Source organism: Cydia splendana, chromosome 21, assembly GCF_910591565.1.
Source record: "Cydia splendana chromosome 21, ilCydSple1.2, whole genome shotgun sequence".
Taxonomy (NCBI): domain Eukaryota; kingdom Metazoa; phylum Arthropoda; class Insecta; order Lepidoptera; family Tortricidae; genus Cydia; species Cydia splendana.
Genome location: NC_085980.1, coordinates 3,868,623 through 3,887,115, shown reverse-complemented (window position 1 = coordinate 3,887,115; position 18,493 = coordinate 3,868,623). Strand labels below are relative to the sequence as shown.

The 18,493-nt window shown below is 36.5% G+C and overlaps 1 protein-coding gene across 1 annotated transcript in view; it reads right to left on the bottom strand.

Moving 5' to 3' along the window:
- The window catches only part of LOC134801325 (uncharacterized), a 39,596-nt gene extending 36,431 nt beyond the window's left edge, over positions 1–3,165 (bottom strand). The window contains exons 1-4 of the mRNA XM_063773866.1: positions 3,040–3,165; positions 2,361–2,446; positions 2,175–2,256; positions 1,851–1,932 (exon numbers count right to left, since the gene is read on the bottom strand). Of these exons, the coding sequence (XP_063629936.1) occupies positions 1,851–1,932; positions 2,175–2,256; positions 2,361–2,446; positions 3,040–3,165 (376 nt within the window). The remainder of the gene's footprint in view (positions 1–1,850; positions 1,933–2,174; positions 2,257–2,360; positions 2,447–3,039) is intronic.
- Positions 3,166–18,493: the final 15,328 nt, after the last annotated feature.

The window sequence follows — 18,493 nt, the reverse complement described above, 5'->3', positions numbered from 1 at the left end:
TCTTAAAATAATCTTAAAAAGTGTACTAAATATCGAATATAAGTTATTTTTAAAAGTCGCTGATGTGACATTCTCGTTCAAAAGGTAGGGACCACTTTGTCGTTTACCATAAAGACGAAATTTTATTGTATCTTTATACAAATAGCCTGTCAGAGAGTGCTTATGGCAAGGATAAAGTGCTACATTTTGATTGCGTACGTCACGAATGTTGGTCAGTATGAGGAGCCTACATTTTATTTTTAAATATACTTACAACATACTTACTCCCACACTATGAAAAGATTTAATGTAATTATGCCTCCGAATTAAATAAATACACTGTAATGGCTCCTCTACACGATGGGCCAACGCCGGCCACTCCAAGGGACGCATTTATGCGTTAGAGGGAGCAAGTGATATTGCTATCTCATTCTACCGCATGGTTGCGTCCCTTGGAGTGGCCGGCGTTGACCCATCGTGTAAAGGGGCCATAATGTTCATCTAGCAAGCACCTTACCCGCGTAGGTAGCCCTCCCCGCGTACGCCGTTCATGCAAAGTTTTATTTAGCCAAATAGTAAAAAACCGTTGTTGAAAATGACCCAAATTATGAATGTTGTCTTGATGTGGCATTATAATAATGTAGACGTAAACTTAATAACATGAATTTTTTTTTGTGGCAGATACATGATGTTTATAAGAAAAAAAAATATTAAAAATAAAAGCGGTGGATGAATTTGACACACATTTGATGGAATAACATATTATAATATCCTGTGAAGTACAACACTTCACTTACCGACTATAATTTTATTTTAGGCATTTTAGGGTCACTATTAGGTATTTATTAAATGTCATTATACCCGTGGATAATAATGACACAAAATGCGTGTGTACGTCGGAAGCCACTTTGCTTTTACAGGGAAACAAAGAATTTCATCTCGAATATTTTTTTTACCAAATGCTGTTTAAAAAAAGAAATACCTAAATTTCTACCTAAGCAAATACCTAGGATGACACAAATTATTATTATTAGGTTTGGTATGTGGTCTGGAAACTATATGTAAAAAATAAGCAACATTAATAATCTTATAACTTCAAAAGTTATTGCTACCGGACTAATTTGACCAAGTGCGAAACAACGTTGTAGTGCTTAGAAAACTAAAGAACAATGTGCATAAACGTGCCGCACTTTGTTTGGAGCAGCACGGATTACAGTTCGAACATTTATTGCAGTACAACTAAAGTGCAATTACTTGCTTCAGTAAGTACCGAGGGTGATATGTAAATAGTTTAATTGCGTCGATTTTTATTCAAATGTACATAAGTTGATTCAATTTTTTAAATACGCCTGAATGCATAGATTCCTGACCTAGTTTTTACTCATTGTTTTAAAGCCACGGACGTTTTGTTAATAATCATTAGTCAGAAATAACATTTTAGATTAAAAATGGGTTGCCTTTGCTTTTTGACGGTCCTAAGCCCGTTAAAGTATGAAGGAAAAATTAGCAACTTATGTAGGTAAGCATCTTATCTCGCTGCAATAGGGTTCATAATTGGTGACGCGATTGCAAACAGCGGGAGGGGCGGGGTGTCAATGACCTTAACTGATAAGAGAGAAGCGGGTGTAGTGGGTAGTTGACGGTTCACCATAACGTACGAGGTTTTTAGGACAACTTGATGATGATTTATTTCGAAAAAAATGTACTGAGCGGTATTAAAAGAAAAAACACGTGTTTAATATTTTTTCGAGTTTTTCGGGTGTTTCAATTTGGCCAGTGAATTAAATTTCACCTTGTATATCTCAATGCTATGCAAAGAAGAATATTCTCAGTACTTATTTTGTCGGAAGTACCTATAGGTATGTACATACCTGTCGCTCTGCATTCGTCATGGACAAAGTAGCATTGGTCAGCCAATCTCTGAGCAAGTCTCGCCAACTCGACATCCCATTCCTAAAATAAATAGGTAATAACTTCATAAACTGCTAAAGTAGAATACACTGTGCTGCGAATATATATGTACCTACACGATGACATCCTATAAGTGTTCGGGATAGCTACCATAGGTACATACCTGAATACAATGGATGCATCATTAAGACTTATGTTGATAACCGTACCTACCTACCTTTTTCTCTTATTATTAGGCCGAACTACACCGAATACGTAAAGGCCGTAATAGGATAGATACTCACAACCAGCATCATGACCTGCGGAGTCGGTATGTGTTTGCCTCCTCGCACTCTTTCATGGCCCGCCGCTATCCTCTGCCGCCTTCTGAAAGAATTATTCGCATTTGAAGTAAGTAACATTTTGTGGCGAATCGCCGCGCATCCAAACACGCTTCTTGTCGAGCAAATATTATAAGTAATTCAACTTACTTGTTTATGAAATTAGTGATAACATTTCGAAGTTCAGCGGTGAAACGAATCCTCGAGTAGTTTTGACAGTTAGGCCCCGAACCTGCCTGTAATAATAGCGTAGTTAAATTAATATTATCATTTTTCCACTATCTAAACGTTGTCTGGAAGAGATCGCTCTTTAAGCGATCCGCCGGGGCCATAAGTGCATTCACATTATGAACTATTTCCATCGTAAAATGTATGACACATCTGAAACTGGCAGGCCACATGCTGCCCTTTTCCTAGACACAGGTGTGTGTAGCGCCTCCCGCAGTATTGTTGTTCGTCCTCTGAAGCCAGAGTCAGGCCAACCAACAATATTAGTAGACACATTTCTGTATATCTGCTGTTATCTTACCACTGGAAACTGGCAGGCCACATGCTGCCCCTTCCCTAGACACAGGTGTGTGTAGCGCCCCTAGCAGTATTGTTGCTCGTTCTCTGAAGCCAGAGTAGGCCAACCAACAATATTAGTAGACACATTTCTGTATATCTGCTGTTATCTTACCACTGGAAACTGGCAGGCCACATGCTGCCCTTTCCCTAGACACAGGTGTGAGTACCGCCCCCCGCAGTATTGCTGTTCGTCATCTAAAGCCAGAGTAGGCCAACCAACAATACTAGTAGACACATTTCTGTATATCTGCTGTTATCTTACCACTGGAAACTGGCAGGCCACATGCTGCCCTTTCCCTAGACACAGGTGTGTGTAGCGCCCCCCGCAGTATTGTTGCTCGTCCTCTGTAGCCAGAGTCAGGCCAACCAACAATATTAGTAGACACATTTCTGTATATCTGCTGTTATCTTACCACTGGAAACTGGCAGGCCACATGCTGCCCCTTCCCTAGACACAGGTGTGTGTAGCGCCCATCGCAGTATTGCTGTTCGTCCTCTGTAGCCAGAGTCAGGCCAACCAACAATATTAGTAGATACATTTCTGGAATACAATTTAGTAAAGTCAATACAGATAAGTGGGTGGGCTTCATATTTGCTACTTGCGTTTAGTTAGTTCAGTGTTTTTAAAACTTTTTCATGACACGATACGCGACCCCCTTAGTAGGTACCTACTTACGTATAAAATGTTTCGCTTATGTATTGTTTTAAGGCTGGCAGAGGCCTGTGGGGTCATGACCCACAGTTCGAAAAACACTGAATTAGTTCAATAGCCTCTTCGGCCGAGGCACGTCTACACTGGCCGTTTTGTGGGCGAGGAAATTGCCTCACGCGTATGCTCGCTCTGTGTGGACCCGGCTAATGGGAAATGTATGAACTCGCAATAAACACTAATCGAATTGTAGATAAACAGGCCCTAATGTGAGGGTAGAGGATAGTAACAAGACTGAACTTTCATGATCTGCCTGATTTTCAACTAAACAACTAATACTTTTTTGGTTTAGGTCAAACATGTCTCATTAATGCGACCTAAATTTCAAATTTGCATTAGTATTTTAAGTAGGTAGTTCTTACCCAACGTGTCAAAGGTTCTAGAGGATTTCTCCATCATTTCAGCAAAAATATATTCACTGCTATCCAACGAAATTATTATAAAAGTCAGAATACTAAAATACATTGCTATGAAAAGAAGTAGATATATATAAACCTAAATATAAAACTATAAAATAAAGGCAACATTGGGTAAAAAATGTAGAATTATACAAAAATATTGGTAGGTGTGGGTTTGTTTACGTGTCTTCTAGACATTTTATGACGTCATATGTCAAGAGTTTATAGAGGTAGAGGTTTAGCTTGTTACATTTCTACAGAATAATTTTGTTTGTCAAAGGACTGTCTCATTTCAATCTTAGACAGAGAGAATCTTTGTTTTACACTATAATATAGTACTAGCACTCAAAAGAAAAGGATGAGTATAGTTTTCCTGGTTGTTACTAACTGACAAATTGGTTTGATCAACTTTACTCTTTGGCGCTGTTATTCTCATGCGAAGAGTAAAGTAAGTTGTTCTCATTGTATAGACTATAGAGGGACAGTCCAGTATAGTATGAAAAAAACAACGGGTTGCACTCCGGGAGTGCCGGCAGAAGTGAAAACTCAACGACATTGTAACTCAAAATATGAATAACATATAGTGCAAAATGTCTGCAGCACTATGTGTAATTGATGTTAACGCCATCTAGCGTTGTATCGTCGCATTACTGGACCCCTAAGCACATCACTGTAAGTACTACTGGTACTACAGTTAGGTATATTAATACCCGTTTGAGGGAATCTCACTAGATGGCATTTAAATAAAAAACAACGGGTTGCATTCCGGGAGCGCCGACTGAAGTGAAAACTCAATGACTAGTCCAAAATGTCTGCAGCACTATGTATAATTGTCCAATCGTCCTTTTCTATTGAAAAACTTTAGTTCCGAAATTGCTGGCCAGTGAGCTTAAATTTGTAGCGTTAATTGTTTAAAATTCGAATAGAAATTGTAAAGTTACCTTGCAGACCTCGCATCTAAATATATTTGGTCATGATATTTTGAGTTTTATTCACCAGTACTAGAGTTCACTTTTATTATCGATTTCATCAAGATAATATGTAGCTTTATTGAATTATATTGGAGTGATATAAAGTTAGAATGTAACTGTGAGATCCTCGTATTTCAGCCCGTACAAGATTAGAACATTGAGCTTTATTGCTTAATATAAAAGTCCAGTTTTAAATAATTGACCTGATTATGATACGTTATGACTAAAGTTCTTTGGTGAATAACATTGTCCGTCACACATAACATAAAGTCACGCAAGCGCCCTGCGCCGCCTACATGAAACAGCAGGCTCATCAGGCATACATTTTCGCCGTGCAGAGTGCAAAGAGAGGAGAGACGCCTTACGCTGTCTCGAGTTTATCATTTTTTCCCTCGGAGTAATTAACAATGCATGGAGCCGCCATTAACAGGCGTTCCCCTCTGTCGAAAATAGGCGGCCAATGGTCAACCACATGTCAACCATATGGATGACGTTTATCTGACATGACGTACCTATACATTTGATGTGCCCCTCCCCCGCAAAAAACGGCAGACTATTTTGTACCGAAAATTTTAGACATGGCGTCTCCGTTGGTTATATTATATCCTCTAGGTTTTTTCCGCACCTCAAGTAGTGCACAGCGCCGCTAAATAAGTTTTCACTTCAAAAGTAGTTCCAAGAAATTCCGCAACATGGCGCGATCATATATTCCGGTCAGGTATTACATTGCAAGTTAAACAAAGGATGTATACAGTCAAGTGTAAAAATATGGGTGCACAAATCATCTCAAAAACATGTCCCAATAGCTCTTATGTCCGCGAAATAAGAACTATGGGACTTATTTTTGACTAGGTTGTCTATTCCCACATTTTTACACTTGACTGTACCTAATTTAAATCTAGAATTTTGCCTTAGGCCCGCTAAGACTACTTTACAAAACAAGATATGTGATTTGCTTAGTATAACATACTATAATACCTGTTTTCATATCAGGATCCAAGACGAATTTAGGCCTCTTGTGTCGTTACACAGTAAAAACCTATGCCACCCTTGGTTAAAAAAAGTTTAGCAATATATTTTTATAATATCAATTTTCATTCCACAAAAACTAAAAATTCTAACACTAAAACAGGAATGTATTCTTGTTTGTTTTTAACCACTTTTTAAGCTTCCCGGCTAACCGTTTTTAACCACTTTTTAACCTTCCCGGCTACACTCCGTAAGCTAAACTAAAATCTCGTCGACGTTGTATCGATTAAGATAAGTGTCCATATCGTCAAACAATAAATGTTGTTTATCAACATCTGACATAAACTTATGTTTATAAACATAACTAAGGCATATTGTCAAGATGTTCATTCCTCAATTAATACAATAGCACAATGTGTCAGCGCTTACATAGTGCAAGTAATTATCACTTAGTGCATTTTTTTTGTAATTACGCAGTTTGGTCGACGCAGTGACCAGCGACTGCTTTTTTGTGAAGGGGTTTGGTGTCGTGGCCGAAAGGGCCAATTCAGCATCCGCTCCCCCCACACAACCTCACGTGTATTTTTTTGAAATTTTTTCATGCGGCCTTATTTTAAGATAAATAGTATTGTATATAGAATCTTGTTTATTTTTCTATTTTCGTTAAATAGACTCGCTATTTTAAAGTGCAGAGTGAAGATTTATGTTTAACGAAACCGAGAAAAAGTATCTACTCATGTGGTAAATTTTTTTTCTTAGTTTCGTTCGCTGTAGAAAAATACACGTGAGGTTTCCTTATACCCCCCTTCCCCAAACGTGATCTATCGTGATTTTTTTGTGACCCCCCTCCCCCTATCGAACCTCGCGTGATTTGTGCACAAGCCCTTATGACCGCACGGAATGGAGACAAATTACATGTCGTGATCCTCAGAAACACCTGAAACGCCTGAATTGATCAAATTTTCAAGAAAACCAACAAATTAATGTTTTTTCTTAAGGAACCTAAAAGTCAAGGTCACGCCGATTTCACGCCGAAAACACGCCGCCGCCGCCGATTTTTTGGCAAACGCCGCCGCCGATCATTTTATAATCGGCGCACACGTCTAGAATCTAGTGACCTAAACGCGTAAGCGCCATGAATTTTGGTCGCGTGATACAGGTAGCGATTGCAACAATTCCATTGTTTGGTATGGCTTCTATTATATAAAGTACCCAAATAATAATAATTAATGACTCAATGGTTTAAAACTAGGTCACTAGGTATTGTTTTATCAAGCAGGTACGTCTGCAAGTGATATTACATACATACTTATTTTTAAATTGGAAAAAATCCCGCTTCAGGCAAGACTCGAATTTGACCTTTTATTTATTATTATTTATTTAAACTTAATTGCACAGACCTTATTGACCTTTTGCATTTGAAAATAACCTTTCGCAAGCTGCTGGGTGCCTATTAGCTAAGGTGACGATCGCTTGCGCTACGACAACGAAACGTTTTGTCTGTCTATCACTGTTCCATATTAGTGCGAGTTGCGTTTCGTACGCTGCGGAGCGTAAACGATTGGCATGTTGGCTACGGACCCTGGTAAGCTTCAGTGGTGTTCCAAAAGGTGGCAAAATCGAGTCTTGCGCGAAGCGTTGAATTTTCAGTTTTTCCTTATTTAAAAGTTTGCAAAAAGTTTCCTAATTTTTAATGTGACAGGAACTATAGTTCGTTTTTTTAGCATTAGAAAAAGACTGCGCGATCTCGATGTGACGCTTTTTAAAAGCAAAAGAATGTAAATAATCGTATATGATCATAATTGTTACATATTTGCCGTGACTTATTTTTCAAAGGTGTTTTTCAATAAAAAGACACGTCAAGATTGTTTACCTTTTTTCTAATGCTAAAAAATGAACTATAGTTCCTGTCACATTAAAAATTAGGAAACTTTTTGCTAAAAACGAACTATATAAGTATACCTACCTAAATAGTCGAATGCATATAAAATAAATTTATTTTATTAAATAAAATTTGCTTCAAAATAAAAACACAGTGACCAATCGATATTTTATTATGAAATACAATAATTTATGTGTCAGGATATTTACAACGCTCTTAACACTTTCATCTTAAGCTATAGTATCGACTATATATTAATGTCATATGCTTACACAAACTATTCCGCTATGCTTCTACCGCTATATGATACAAGTATTACAAAGTTTGTATTCTGAAAATCATTTCTTATGTGGCAGAACTTGGTAAAAGGATAAAAGCACAATATAATGTAAGTGGTTAAAACCGCGTATTAAGAGCGCTATTACATTTCGGCGTTGAGCGAGTTTAGGTATTTTACGCGCTGCGGCAGGCCGTGCGAGCTCAGTATGCCGATCCCTTCTACCACACTCGCACTACAATGATGGATTAAACATTCTTGATCCTTCGCGAAGCATATTGAAATCAACCATAACAACACTAACTGTACTTAACTTTTAAAGTTCTAAAACTGTTATTTGGTAAGTACGAAAATACTAAATGCAGTGCAAATGTACATAGGGGCTGTTCATAAATTACGTCATCTATTTTTGACGATTTTTGACCCCCCCCACCCCTCAAATCATCCAAAAATCAAGCTTCGGATGAATCTGTTTCCTCCTACGTCATGTTACCATCATCCGATGTCCAGACCCCCCCCCCCCATTCCTCCCATTTGAAACGACGTAATTTATGAATAGCCCCATACTCGTACTTATGAAGGTATATTACTCGAAAGAAATTATAGGTACCTACTCGCTTATTTACATGTTTCGTCATTGCATTTGGTACCTATAGGTTGTAAAGTTTGTATCAACGAGGGTTTAAAAACGAACTGGTACTGAGGATCTGATGATGATTAAGGTGGTCACGGATACCAATCAACCATGTAGTAACATGATTAGGCTCGTTTGATTCGTCTCAACAAGATCTTTGACACTGAAGATACACAGGGTCTGATGATGGAGCTGGAAGGTGGCCACGGGTACCAGTCTATCATGTAACTAAACAACTTCGTGTTTGGGCTCGTTTGATTCGTCTCAACAAGATCTTTGACACAAGACAGTACTCAGGGTCTGATGATGGAGCTGGAAGGTACCATTACCAATCAACCATGCAACTAAACCACATTGTGTTTAGGATCGTTTGATTCGTCTCAACAAGATCTTTGACACTAGGTGATACTCAGAGTCTGATGATGGAGCTGGAAGGTGGTCACCGGTACCAATCAACCATGCAACTAAACCACTTCGTGTTTAGGCTCGTTTTATTCGTTTCAACTAGATCTTTGACACAAGATAGTACTCAGGGTCTGATGTTGGAGCCGGAAGGTGGTCACCGGTACCAATCAACCATGCAACTAAACCACTTCGTGTTTAGGCACGTTTTATTCATCTCAACAAGATCTGACACAAGGTAGTACTCAGGGTCTGATGATGGAGCGTGAAGGTGGCGACGGGTACCTGTCTATCAGCTCCATCATCAGACCCTGAGTAGTATCTTGTGTCAAACATCTTATTGCGACGAATCAAACGAGCCCAAACACGAAGTGGTTCAGTTACATGGTAGACTGGTACCCGTGGCCACAGTCCAGCTCCATCATCAGACCCTGAGTACTAACTTGTGTCAAAGATCTTGTTGCGACGAATCGAACGAAGCCAAACACGAAGTGGTGTAGTTGCATGGTTGATTGGTACCGGTGACCACCTTCCGGATCCATCATCATACCCTCAGTACTACCTTGTGTCAAAGATCTTGTTGCGACAAATCAAACGAGCCCAAACACGAAGTGGTTCAGTTACATGGTAGACTGGTACCCGTGGCCACAGTCTAGCTCCATCATCAGACCCTGAGTACTAAATTGTGTCAAAGATCTTGTTGCGACGAATCGAACGAAGCCAAACACGAAGTGGTTTAGTTGCGTGGTTGATTGGTACCGGTCACCACCTTCCGGATCCATCATCAGACCCTCAGTACTACCTTGTGTCAAAGATCTTGTTGCGACAAATCAAACGAGCCCAAACACGAAGTGGTTCAGTTACATGGTAGACTGGTACCCGTGGCCACCTTCCAGCTCCATCATCAGATCCTGAGTACTATCTTGTGTCCAAGGTCTTGTTGAGACGAATCAAACGAGCCTAAACACGAAGTGGTTTAGTTGCATGGATGATTGGTACCGGTGACCACCTTCCGGCTCCAACATCAGACCCTGAGTACTATCTTGTGTCAAAGATCTTATAGAAACGAATAAAACGAGCCTAAACACGAAGTGGTTTAGTGGCATGGTTGATTGGTACCGGTGACCACCTGCCGGCTCCATCATCAGACCCTGAGTACTATCTTGTGTCAAAGATCTTGTTGAGACGAATCAAACGAGCCTAAACACGAAGTGGTTTAGTTGCATGGTTGATTGGTACCGGTGACCACCTTCCGGCTCCATCATCAGACCCTGAGTATTATCTTGTGCCAAAGATCTTGTTGAGACGAATCAAACGAGCCCAAACACGAAGTGGTTTAGTTGCATGGTTGATTGGTACCGGTGACCACCTTCCGGCTCCATCATCAGACCCTGAGTACTATCTTAAGTCAAAGATCTTGTTGAGCCGAATCAAACGAGCCCAAACACGAAGTGGTTTAGTTGCATGGTTGATTGGTACCGGTGACCACCTTCCGGCTCCATCATCAGACCCTGAGTACTATCTTGTGTCAAAGATCTTGTTGAGGTGAATAAAACGAGCCTAAACACGAAGTGGTTTAGTTGCATGGTTGATTGGTACCGGTGACCACCTTCCGGCTCCATCATCAGACCCTGAGTACTATCTTGAGTCAAATAAATACATATAGAATGTCAGGTCGTTTCAAATATTTTTAATCCTGTCCGGTAGTTTATTAAACTGTACCATTATAAATTATAATACTATAAAAACAGTGCTAGGATCAAAGTCTCTCGTTGCGGTTTACACGCACACAGTATAGCGTTTTACACGGCGCCCGCCGCACACAATGATAAAAAACCTCGTCGTCGCCGTTGAAAATGTGCGGAGCCGACCGACACACGTCCTGCCTCTACAAACTCTGCCGCGGCACTGAGCTGGCGCAGCGCGCGTCATCGGTAATATAGAGTAGTTTTCAAAAAATTGCCAAAAAATTATAGTAGAATTTCATAAACACTAATGTATACCAACAGTATAAGCAAACGTTGCAGATTGCTTGAGTATGAAAATGACTTCGATATTAAGTAGATTTTCGTAGGAATTGACACTTGTTTCGGAGAGAAAATCGAGTTCGTTTTACTTTGATTTTCTCTTTCTCAAAGGTACCTATGTAGGAAAAATATAGTTTGATATGCCTAAAGTACAGGGTATTAGTAATACAAAATAGTCAGGTTTAGCAGAGTAAAATTCTCAACATTTCCAAATAAGAGCTCGCCATTCAGTGCTTCACGGGGTTTTTCAGAAACGACCATCAGAAAAAAAATCATTACTAATTTAATAAGTCCTTTTTCTAATATTTACAACGATATTTATAAAGATAAGAAGACGCTTTTACTGGAACAAGTACTCATTGTTTCTAATAATGACCGCAAAGTCCTGAATTTTGTCGACTAGTATCATCAATTTTGCATTATTTCGACTTTTCTTGTAAGAGCGCTCTTAAATAATATAGTTGGGTCAAAATTATTTTCGTTCTCTTGTTTCTGACCACTCTGTCACGCTTTTATTTTTGTCTTATCAAAAATTAAAAAAAAGTTGAGAGTAATGTCTAAAGCCAGCTGTAGGTATATTGTAATTATCTTGAGAAAAATTTAAAACTAAATTTCACCCCACACAAAAAGCTCCACTCCGTCACATTTTTTAGGGACTAAAAACAAGACAACGAAAATAATTTTGACAGTTACATGAAAACACAGGCTCACTACAAAATGATTGAAAATGTTGTATTACCATTTAAAGCTGTATTTTTAACTTGGAGGATATAACCAAACGGAGACGCCTTGTCTGTAATTTTCTGTACAAAACAGTCTGCCGATTTTTACGGGGCACGTCAAATGTATACGTAACGTAAAAATAGCCATGTCAGATAAACGTCAGTCCATACATTGTGTATGACCATTGGCCGCCTATTTTCGACAGAGGGGAACGCCTGTTAATGGCTACTCCATTTGGTTATATCCTCTAAGATTTTTAATAATAAAATTCCAAATATTTCCTACAACCTTTTATGCCCTTCTGCACAACTGAACACCTTTAACCGAGTTCTGCTTATAGTCGGACCAAGATAACTATGCGTGGCTTTTTCAATGACAGTGTGGCGATGTCAACATTAATGTCAAATTTCTATGAAAATATGACGTTTATAATGACACCACCGCACTTTGTTCCGTTTAAGTCGGTGCATAATTAGCTTAGACGGACGTACCATATAATATTTAAGGCTGATTTTATGAATGATGGATATATTATGTTATAAGACTTATAAGCTGCCAGAGTGAACACATTCACACATGAAACATTAATAGAGTTAGACCAAGAAAAGTCTTGCAGCGATTTTGATAGCCCGCGCAGTGAAAGTGTTATTTTAAACTTCAAACGCCTATGAAATTATGACGTATAAATAACACTTGCACTGCGTGGGCTATCAAAACCGCTGCAGACTTTTCTTGGTCTAACTCTATTAAATTTGTATAAAACTTGAACAACAAAAAGGATGTTTTAAAATAAAAATGAAGAAAAATATATTATCATAACTGTACATAGTAATGAGCAGATTTTATTAAAACAACATACATATCTCAAATAAAAAAGCATTTCTCTAAAAAATACATAATATCTTGGGAATTTCAATGCAAATCTATCGGTTTTTAAAGAATATTTGATCACAATTGCTGAAAAACTAAAATATTTCATTTTTTATTAGGTATATGTCTAAAGACAAATCCGAAATGACATCTTAAATTCGCAAGTAAACTTGAAAACGACTCAAATATTAAATATTTATTGTATTATGGAAGTCTAATAAATACGTATGTTTTTAGAGTTAGACCGAGAAACTTTTATGAAATTATGACGTACTTATACATAACACTTGCACTGCGTGGGTTATCAAAATCGCTGCAGACTTTTCTTGGTCTAACTCTAGTCGAAGTTACCGGAAAATCTAAGCTAGGTATAGACATACACTAACATATATTGGATTACATAAAATATTGCTTAAATGTGAGCAGGAAGTGAGGTAGTGAAGGTTTAAGAAAAAAGAATAGAAATTATATTTTTAAATAAGATGTACCTACCTGGGCATTTCTATTTAAAGTTATAACAAAAATGTTTGTGTTAGAATTGGGAAGTTTTATATTATTTCTACTCAGAATCAAGAGCTTTTTCCATTTCTACTGAAAAAAAAAAGTGTCCCCATAATTTTTGGGCCGTTTGGATACGGTTTTCAATACAACCTTCTATGACCGTAACAAAACGGACAAAAAAAATTGTATGAAATTTTGGGGACACTTTTTTCTTGTATTAGGATCGAAAGAGCTCGTGATTCTGATTCGAAAAAATATAAAAACTCCAAAATCTAAAATGTAAGTTGGGGGTACAACTTTAATGTAGAAATGCCCACCTGGCTTTGATAAATCCTTTGAAATCTAAAGGATAGAATACGTAAAAAGAATGTTATTACTTATTAATATGAAGATTGAAACCATCCGTAAAATAAAAATAATAAATGGTTTGATACATGTAAGTACCTACTTGAAAAGGGTACTATTTAACACACAACATTAAAACTTTAAGTTAAGTAGGTAGTAACATTTAGGCAGCAATTTTCGTCAAATTGATTGTGGAATTGAAAATTCAGCATTTGTATGTATTTCTCTATATTAAATAAGCCAATTAAATGAGATCATAATTATATACATGAATAAGAGTATTTTTAAATATCAACAATATTATGAAACGATGATGTGTTATTACGATAAATCCAAATTTTAGGCAAAACTTGTGATTTTGACACATTTGAGAAATAAAAAATGTGTATTTTATTCGCATTTAATATAAAAGGCTACTTCATATCTACGTGGTGCTTTATATTAGAAATAATTAAACTGTACGAATTTTAATTTAGATTTTCATTCATTTAAAAATGTAAAATGATATAATAATTAATAAAACAATGGATAAAACAAAAATCTAATTCCTTTTTTTGTTCGACGCTTTTGTATACAAAGATAAATCATTAGGTGGGCCTTTTTATATAAAATTGTATACTACACCTTTTTCAGATTTAGGAATTTTATGTTATTTCTACTCAGAATCACTCAGCTTTTTCGACTCTAATAGGAAACAAAAATGTCTGTAATTTTCCATACATTTTTCGTTCTTTCCTTTCCGTTGCCGTCATACAATAAAGTCTACGAAAAATGGCAACGAAATGGAAATAATGATTTTGTAATACCTTTAGGGTTCCGTAGCCAAATGGTAAAAAACGGAACCCTTGTGGATTCGTCATGTCTGTCTGTCCGTCCGTACGTCACAGCCACTTTATTCCGAAACTATAAGAACTTTACTGTTGAAACTTGGTAAGTAGATGTATTCTGTAAACCGCATTAAAATTTTCACGCAAAAATAGAAAAAAAAAATACATTTTGGGGGTTCCCCATACTTCGAACTGAAACTCAATTTTTTTTTTTCATTAAACCCATACGTGTGTGGTATCTATAGGGATAGGTCTTCAAAAATAATATTGAGGTTTCTAATATCATTTTTTTCTAAACTGAATAGTTTGCGCGAGAGACACTTCCAAAGTGGTAAAATGTGTCCCCCCCCCCCCCTGTAACTTCTAAAATACGAGAATGATAAAACTAAAAAAAATATATGATGTACATTACCATGCAAACTTCCACCGAAAATTGGCTTGAACGAGATCTAGTAAGTAGTTTTATTTAATACGTCATAAATCGTAAACTGCAATTTTATTATGTTATTTGCTGCTACGGAACCCTTCATGGGCGAGTCCGACTCGCACTTGACCGCTTTTTCTCGTATTAGGATCGAAAGCGCTCATGATTCTGAGTAGAGGCAACTTTGTTCAGTCCTAATAAAAAATAAATACATAAAAAAATCTAAAAAAAGTGTATGGTACTCTAAATATAATGGCCCAGATGGCATATATTATAGTAAAACATAAAATAAAAATCTGAATCAAAATCCTTACGGAACCTACATCTGGCAGACTTGATCCTACTTTAATTTATACATACAATGCAGGATTTGCTTAAGCTAAAGATTAAACGAAGCATAATGTTGGCAGTTATCTATTCAAATATATAAATAAATAGTAAATCTATTTATATATATAAAATAAATCAAATAAGTTAAATCAGTTTAGGGTGTATACTTGTAACATTGTGGACATTACTATTACAAATGACGCAACAATATTATTTGTGACGCAAACACATTATTGCATATGACGCAATAATATGTTTGCATAAGAGCGTGTAAATGAAAGCGAATATGTAAAGCAATATTATTGAACTATTTATTAAACATATCATTTTTTGCTGTTACTTTTGACATTAATATGATTGATTTTTAGGGTTCCGTACCCAAAAGGTAAATTTTAGGGTTCCGTACCCAAAAGGTAAAACGGGACCCTATTACTAAGACTTCGCTGTCCGTCCGTCCGTCTGTCTGTCACCAGGCTGTATCTCACGAACCGTGATAGCTAGACAGTTTAAATTTTCACAGATGATGTATTTCTGTTGCCGCTATAACAACAAATACTAAAAACAGAATAAAATAAAGATTTAAATGGGGCTCCCATACAACAAAAGTGATTTTTGACCAAAGTTAAGCAACGCCGGGCGTGGTCAGTACTTGGATGGGTGACCGTTTTTTTTTGCATTTTTTTTCCGTTTTTTTTTTTCATTATGGTACGGAACCCTTCGTGCGCGAGTCCAACTCGCACTTGCCCGGTTTTTTTTATTAATGCAATTAAATCCCTTTTTTAATAGATAAGTATTAATTACCATACTTTTGCTATGTGTTTTGTTTCTTTGTAAAAAATCAAAACAGTTAAGTGCGCTTAATAATTTTAATGAATTTTGGAGAATAATCAGATAATATGCACACCTCTATATGAGATTTCTTATTTGATTTACTTATACCAATAAACGAATTACAAACACACAATATTTTATACCTACTAACTCTAAAACGATGCTGCGCGTACCATAAATGTATCATTTCATAAAATGGTACCAACACAAACTAAATGCCTTTACATACATTTATAAAAAAAGAACTTTTTTACAACATTTACATTAATTTCAGTCGTAAGAAAAATACCGTAGTCTTGTCAAAGCTGCGCTATTTACATTAACTTACTGATTAATCGCTTAAATATGTATAGTTGTTTCCTTAAATTTATTTATTAAGGTGGACCTTATTTTTTCGAAATTTCAACTTGCGGATGTCAAATCTATTAAAATTATCGATTTGTTAAGGCCACCCCACACTAGCATCTCCTAAGCGTCAGCGTCTAGTCAACGCTATGGCTGCTGCTCGACGCAACGTTGGCGGAACTGCGCAGCGACGCCATTTTCCATAGCGAGACTAGACACCGACGCTCAAAAGGCGCTAGTGTGTGGTGGCCCTTAGTGTTAAAATAAAAAATAAGGCCCATCGTAATATTTATCAAATATAAGATTACAAGTCAGAATGTGATTTTTGCTCTAGCTAAGGAAAGGTTTAGTACAAATATATTGGAATTCTGAAAGTCTATAATAATTTTCGTGGTATTAACCAACATTTGACTTTTTTAACAGATAGAAATAACACTACACAAGTACTTAAGCATTTTTTGACTGATGTTACTATTTTTAGTAATGTGGTAATCTTGAAATTGTTTTTATAATTTACGTAAATCGTATCGGTTCCCTTTTACTTTAAAATAGTTTAAATAAACAAGCACCCTTGCATTCACTACAAACTTTAAAATAAATAACTATACTTATAAAAGGGAAAAAGGGAAAAAACTTGTATTAACAAGTGATTTGTGTACATAACATAACTCAAAAGAGTAAAAGTTTACTTTCTATACATCTCGCTCGCACTAATATGTCAGTACAAGCGAGATGCATAGAAAGTAAGCTACGTAGACGTTAGCGTATATGTCATCGTTGACACTATCAGTGACTTGCGGTAAAGGTACTGGTGGGCTTTAGATAGGCAAAAAATAGCCAGATTTTTGTCAAGTCACTTATGTTTCAGCCGGCCATGAAAACGAATGCTCAAAGCAAATTCGCTTAACGCTGGCGCTTGCAGCGTCAGCCGCCATTTGACGCTCGACGCCACCAGCGTCACCGTAAAGCGTTTTTCATGGCCCATGTGCTTCGCTTATTTCAAAATGCTTAGCTAATTTCAAAATGTTCAATTTATTTAAAGAGTGCAATATTTAATTTATTTGGCAACTTCTTGCAAGGAAGTAGACGTGTATTATATCTAAATTTCATATATATTTTGACTCAACAACAGGGTAACTTAATATAAATAGATAGGTAGTATAAATATAGGGCATACATTGTCAACAATAAAAAAAATTGACCATAAAGTATCAGTGTTTAAATCCAAAAGAAAACCATGTAAAGTAAAAAGTATGACCACACTAATAAATTTCATAACACCAACTACAACAGTGTAAAAATATTAGTTATCATAGGGGCATTTGACTTCCTCGAAAATAAATCTTTGAAAAACTTGATATTTTTTGAGATATTGTAATAACAGCAAAGTTTACGAAGTCGAATACTTTGAACGCCAAAGACGTCAACTGACGCCCGCGGATACAGCCTAATACATTCATACAACATACAACAACAACAACATTCCGACAAGGTTCACGATGATGCGCCGCGCTCGATGGGCGTAGCGTTCAAAGGGTTGAATGTGTTAACTAAAACTATCGTTCTTGTTCTATAAGCTCAATACATAAAAATATAAACGTCACTAACGCTTTAAAAATATCGCTACACCGATTATGTCCCATGGGGACAGGTTTAAGAGTTAAGATGTTTTTTTATGTAGCATTTTTTAGGTGTCCATGGTGGTATTTTTTTTAATAGTATTTAAATGTATAGCCCTATATTTTAATAAATATTGCAATAATCGACCATAAGTATTTCGTCTATATTAATTATCATGTGTAAACACATGACATGAGTCACAAATGATAATTTAAAACGAAATTATATCTTGTGACGCAAGTTACGTCACATTTAATAATATATAGCAAATCTGGCTGATGGTCGATTTTAACAATATATTTAATATTTTTCAATGCAAATGTACTATCTAGCAACCATAATACTCTTGTGTAAACATTATATGGCTTTATATACCTGGTTATTATTATAATCTATTTTGTTCGAATAAGAATATTGTAGCGTCCACAATGTTACCATGGAGATATGTCCTTAACGTGACACTTTTTCGTGCATGCTACCGGTGTTCATCGATTTATAAGACGTTATCACGTCAAAAAAATATACAAAATGTTTTAATAAAAAAAAAAGTTATTACAAGCAATAATTGAGCAAACCTACAATTATATTAAATGTATGAACGTCTTAATATACTGATAAAAAAGTTATAATA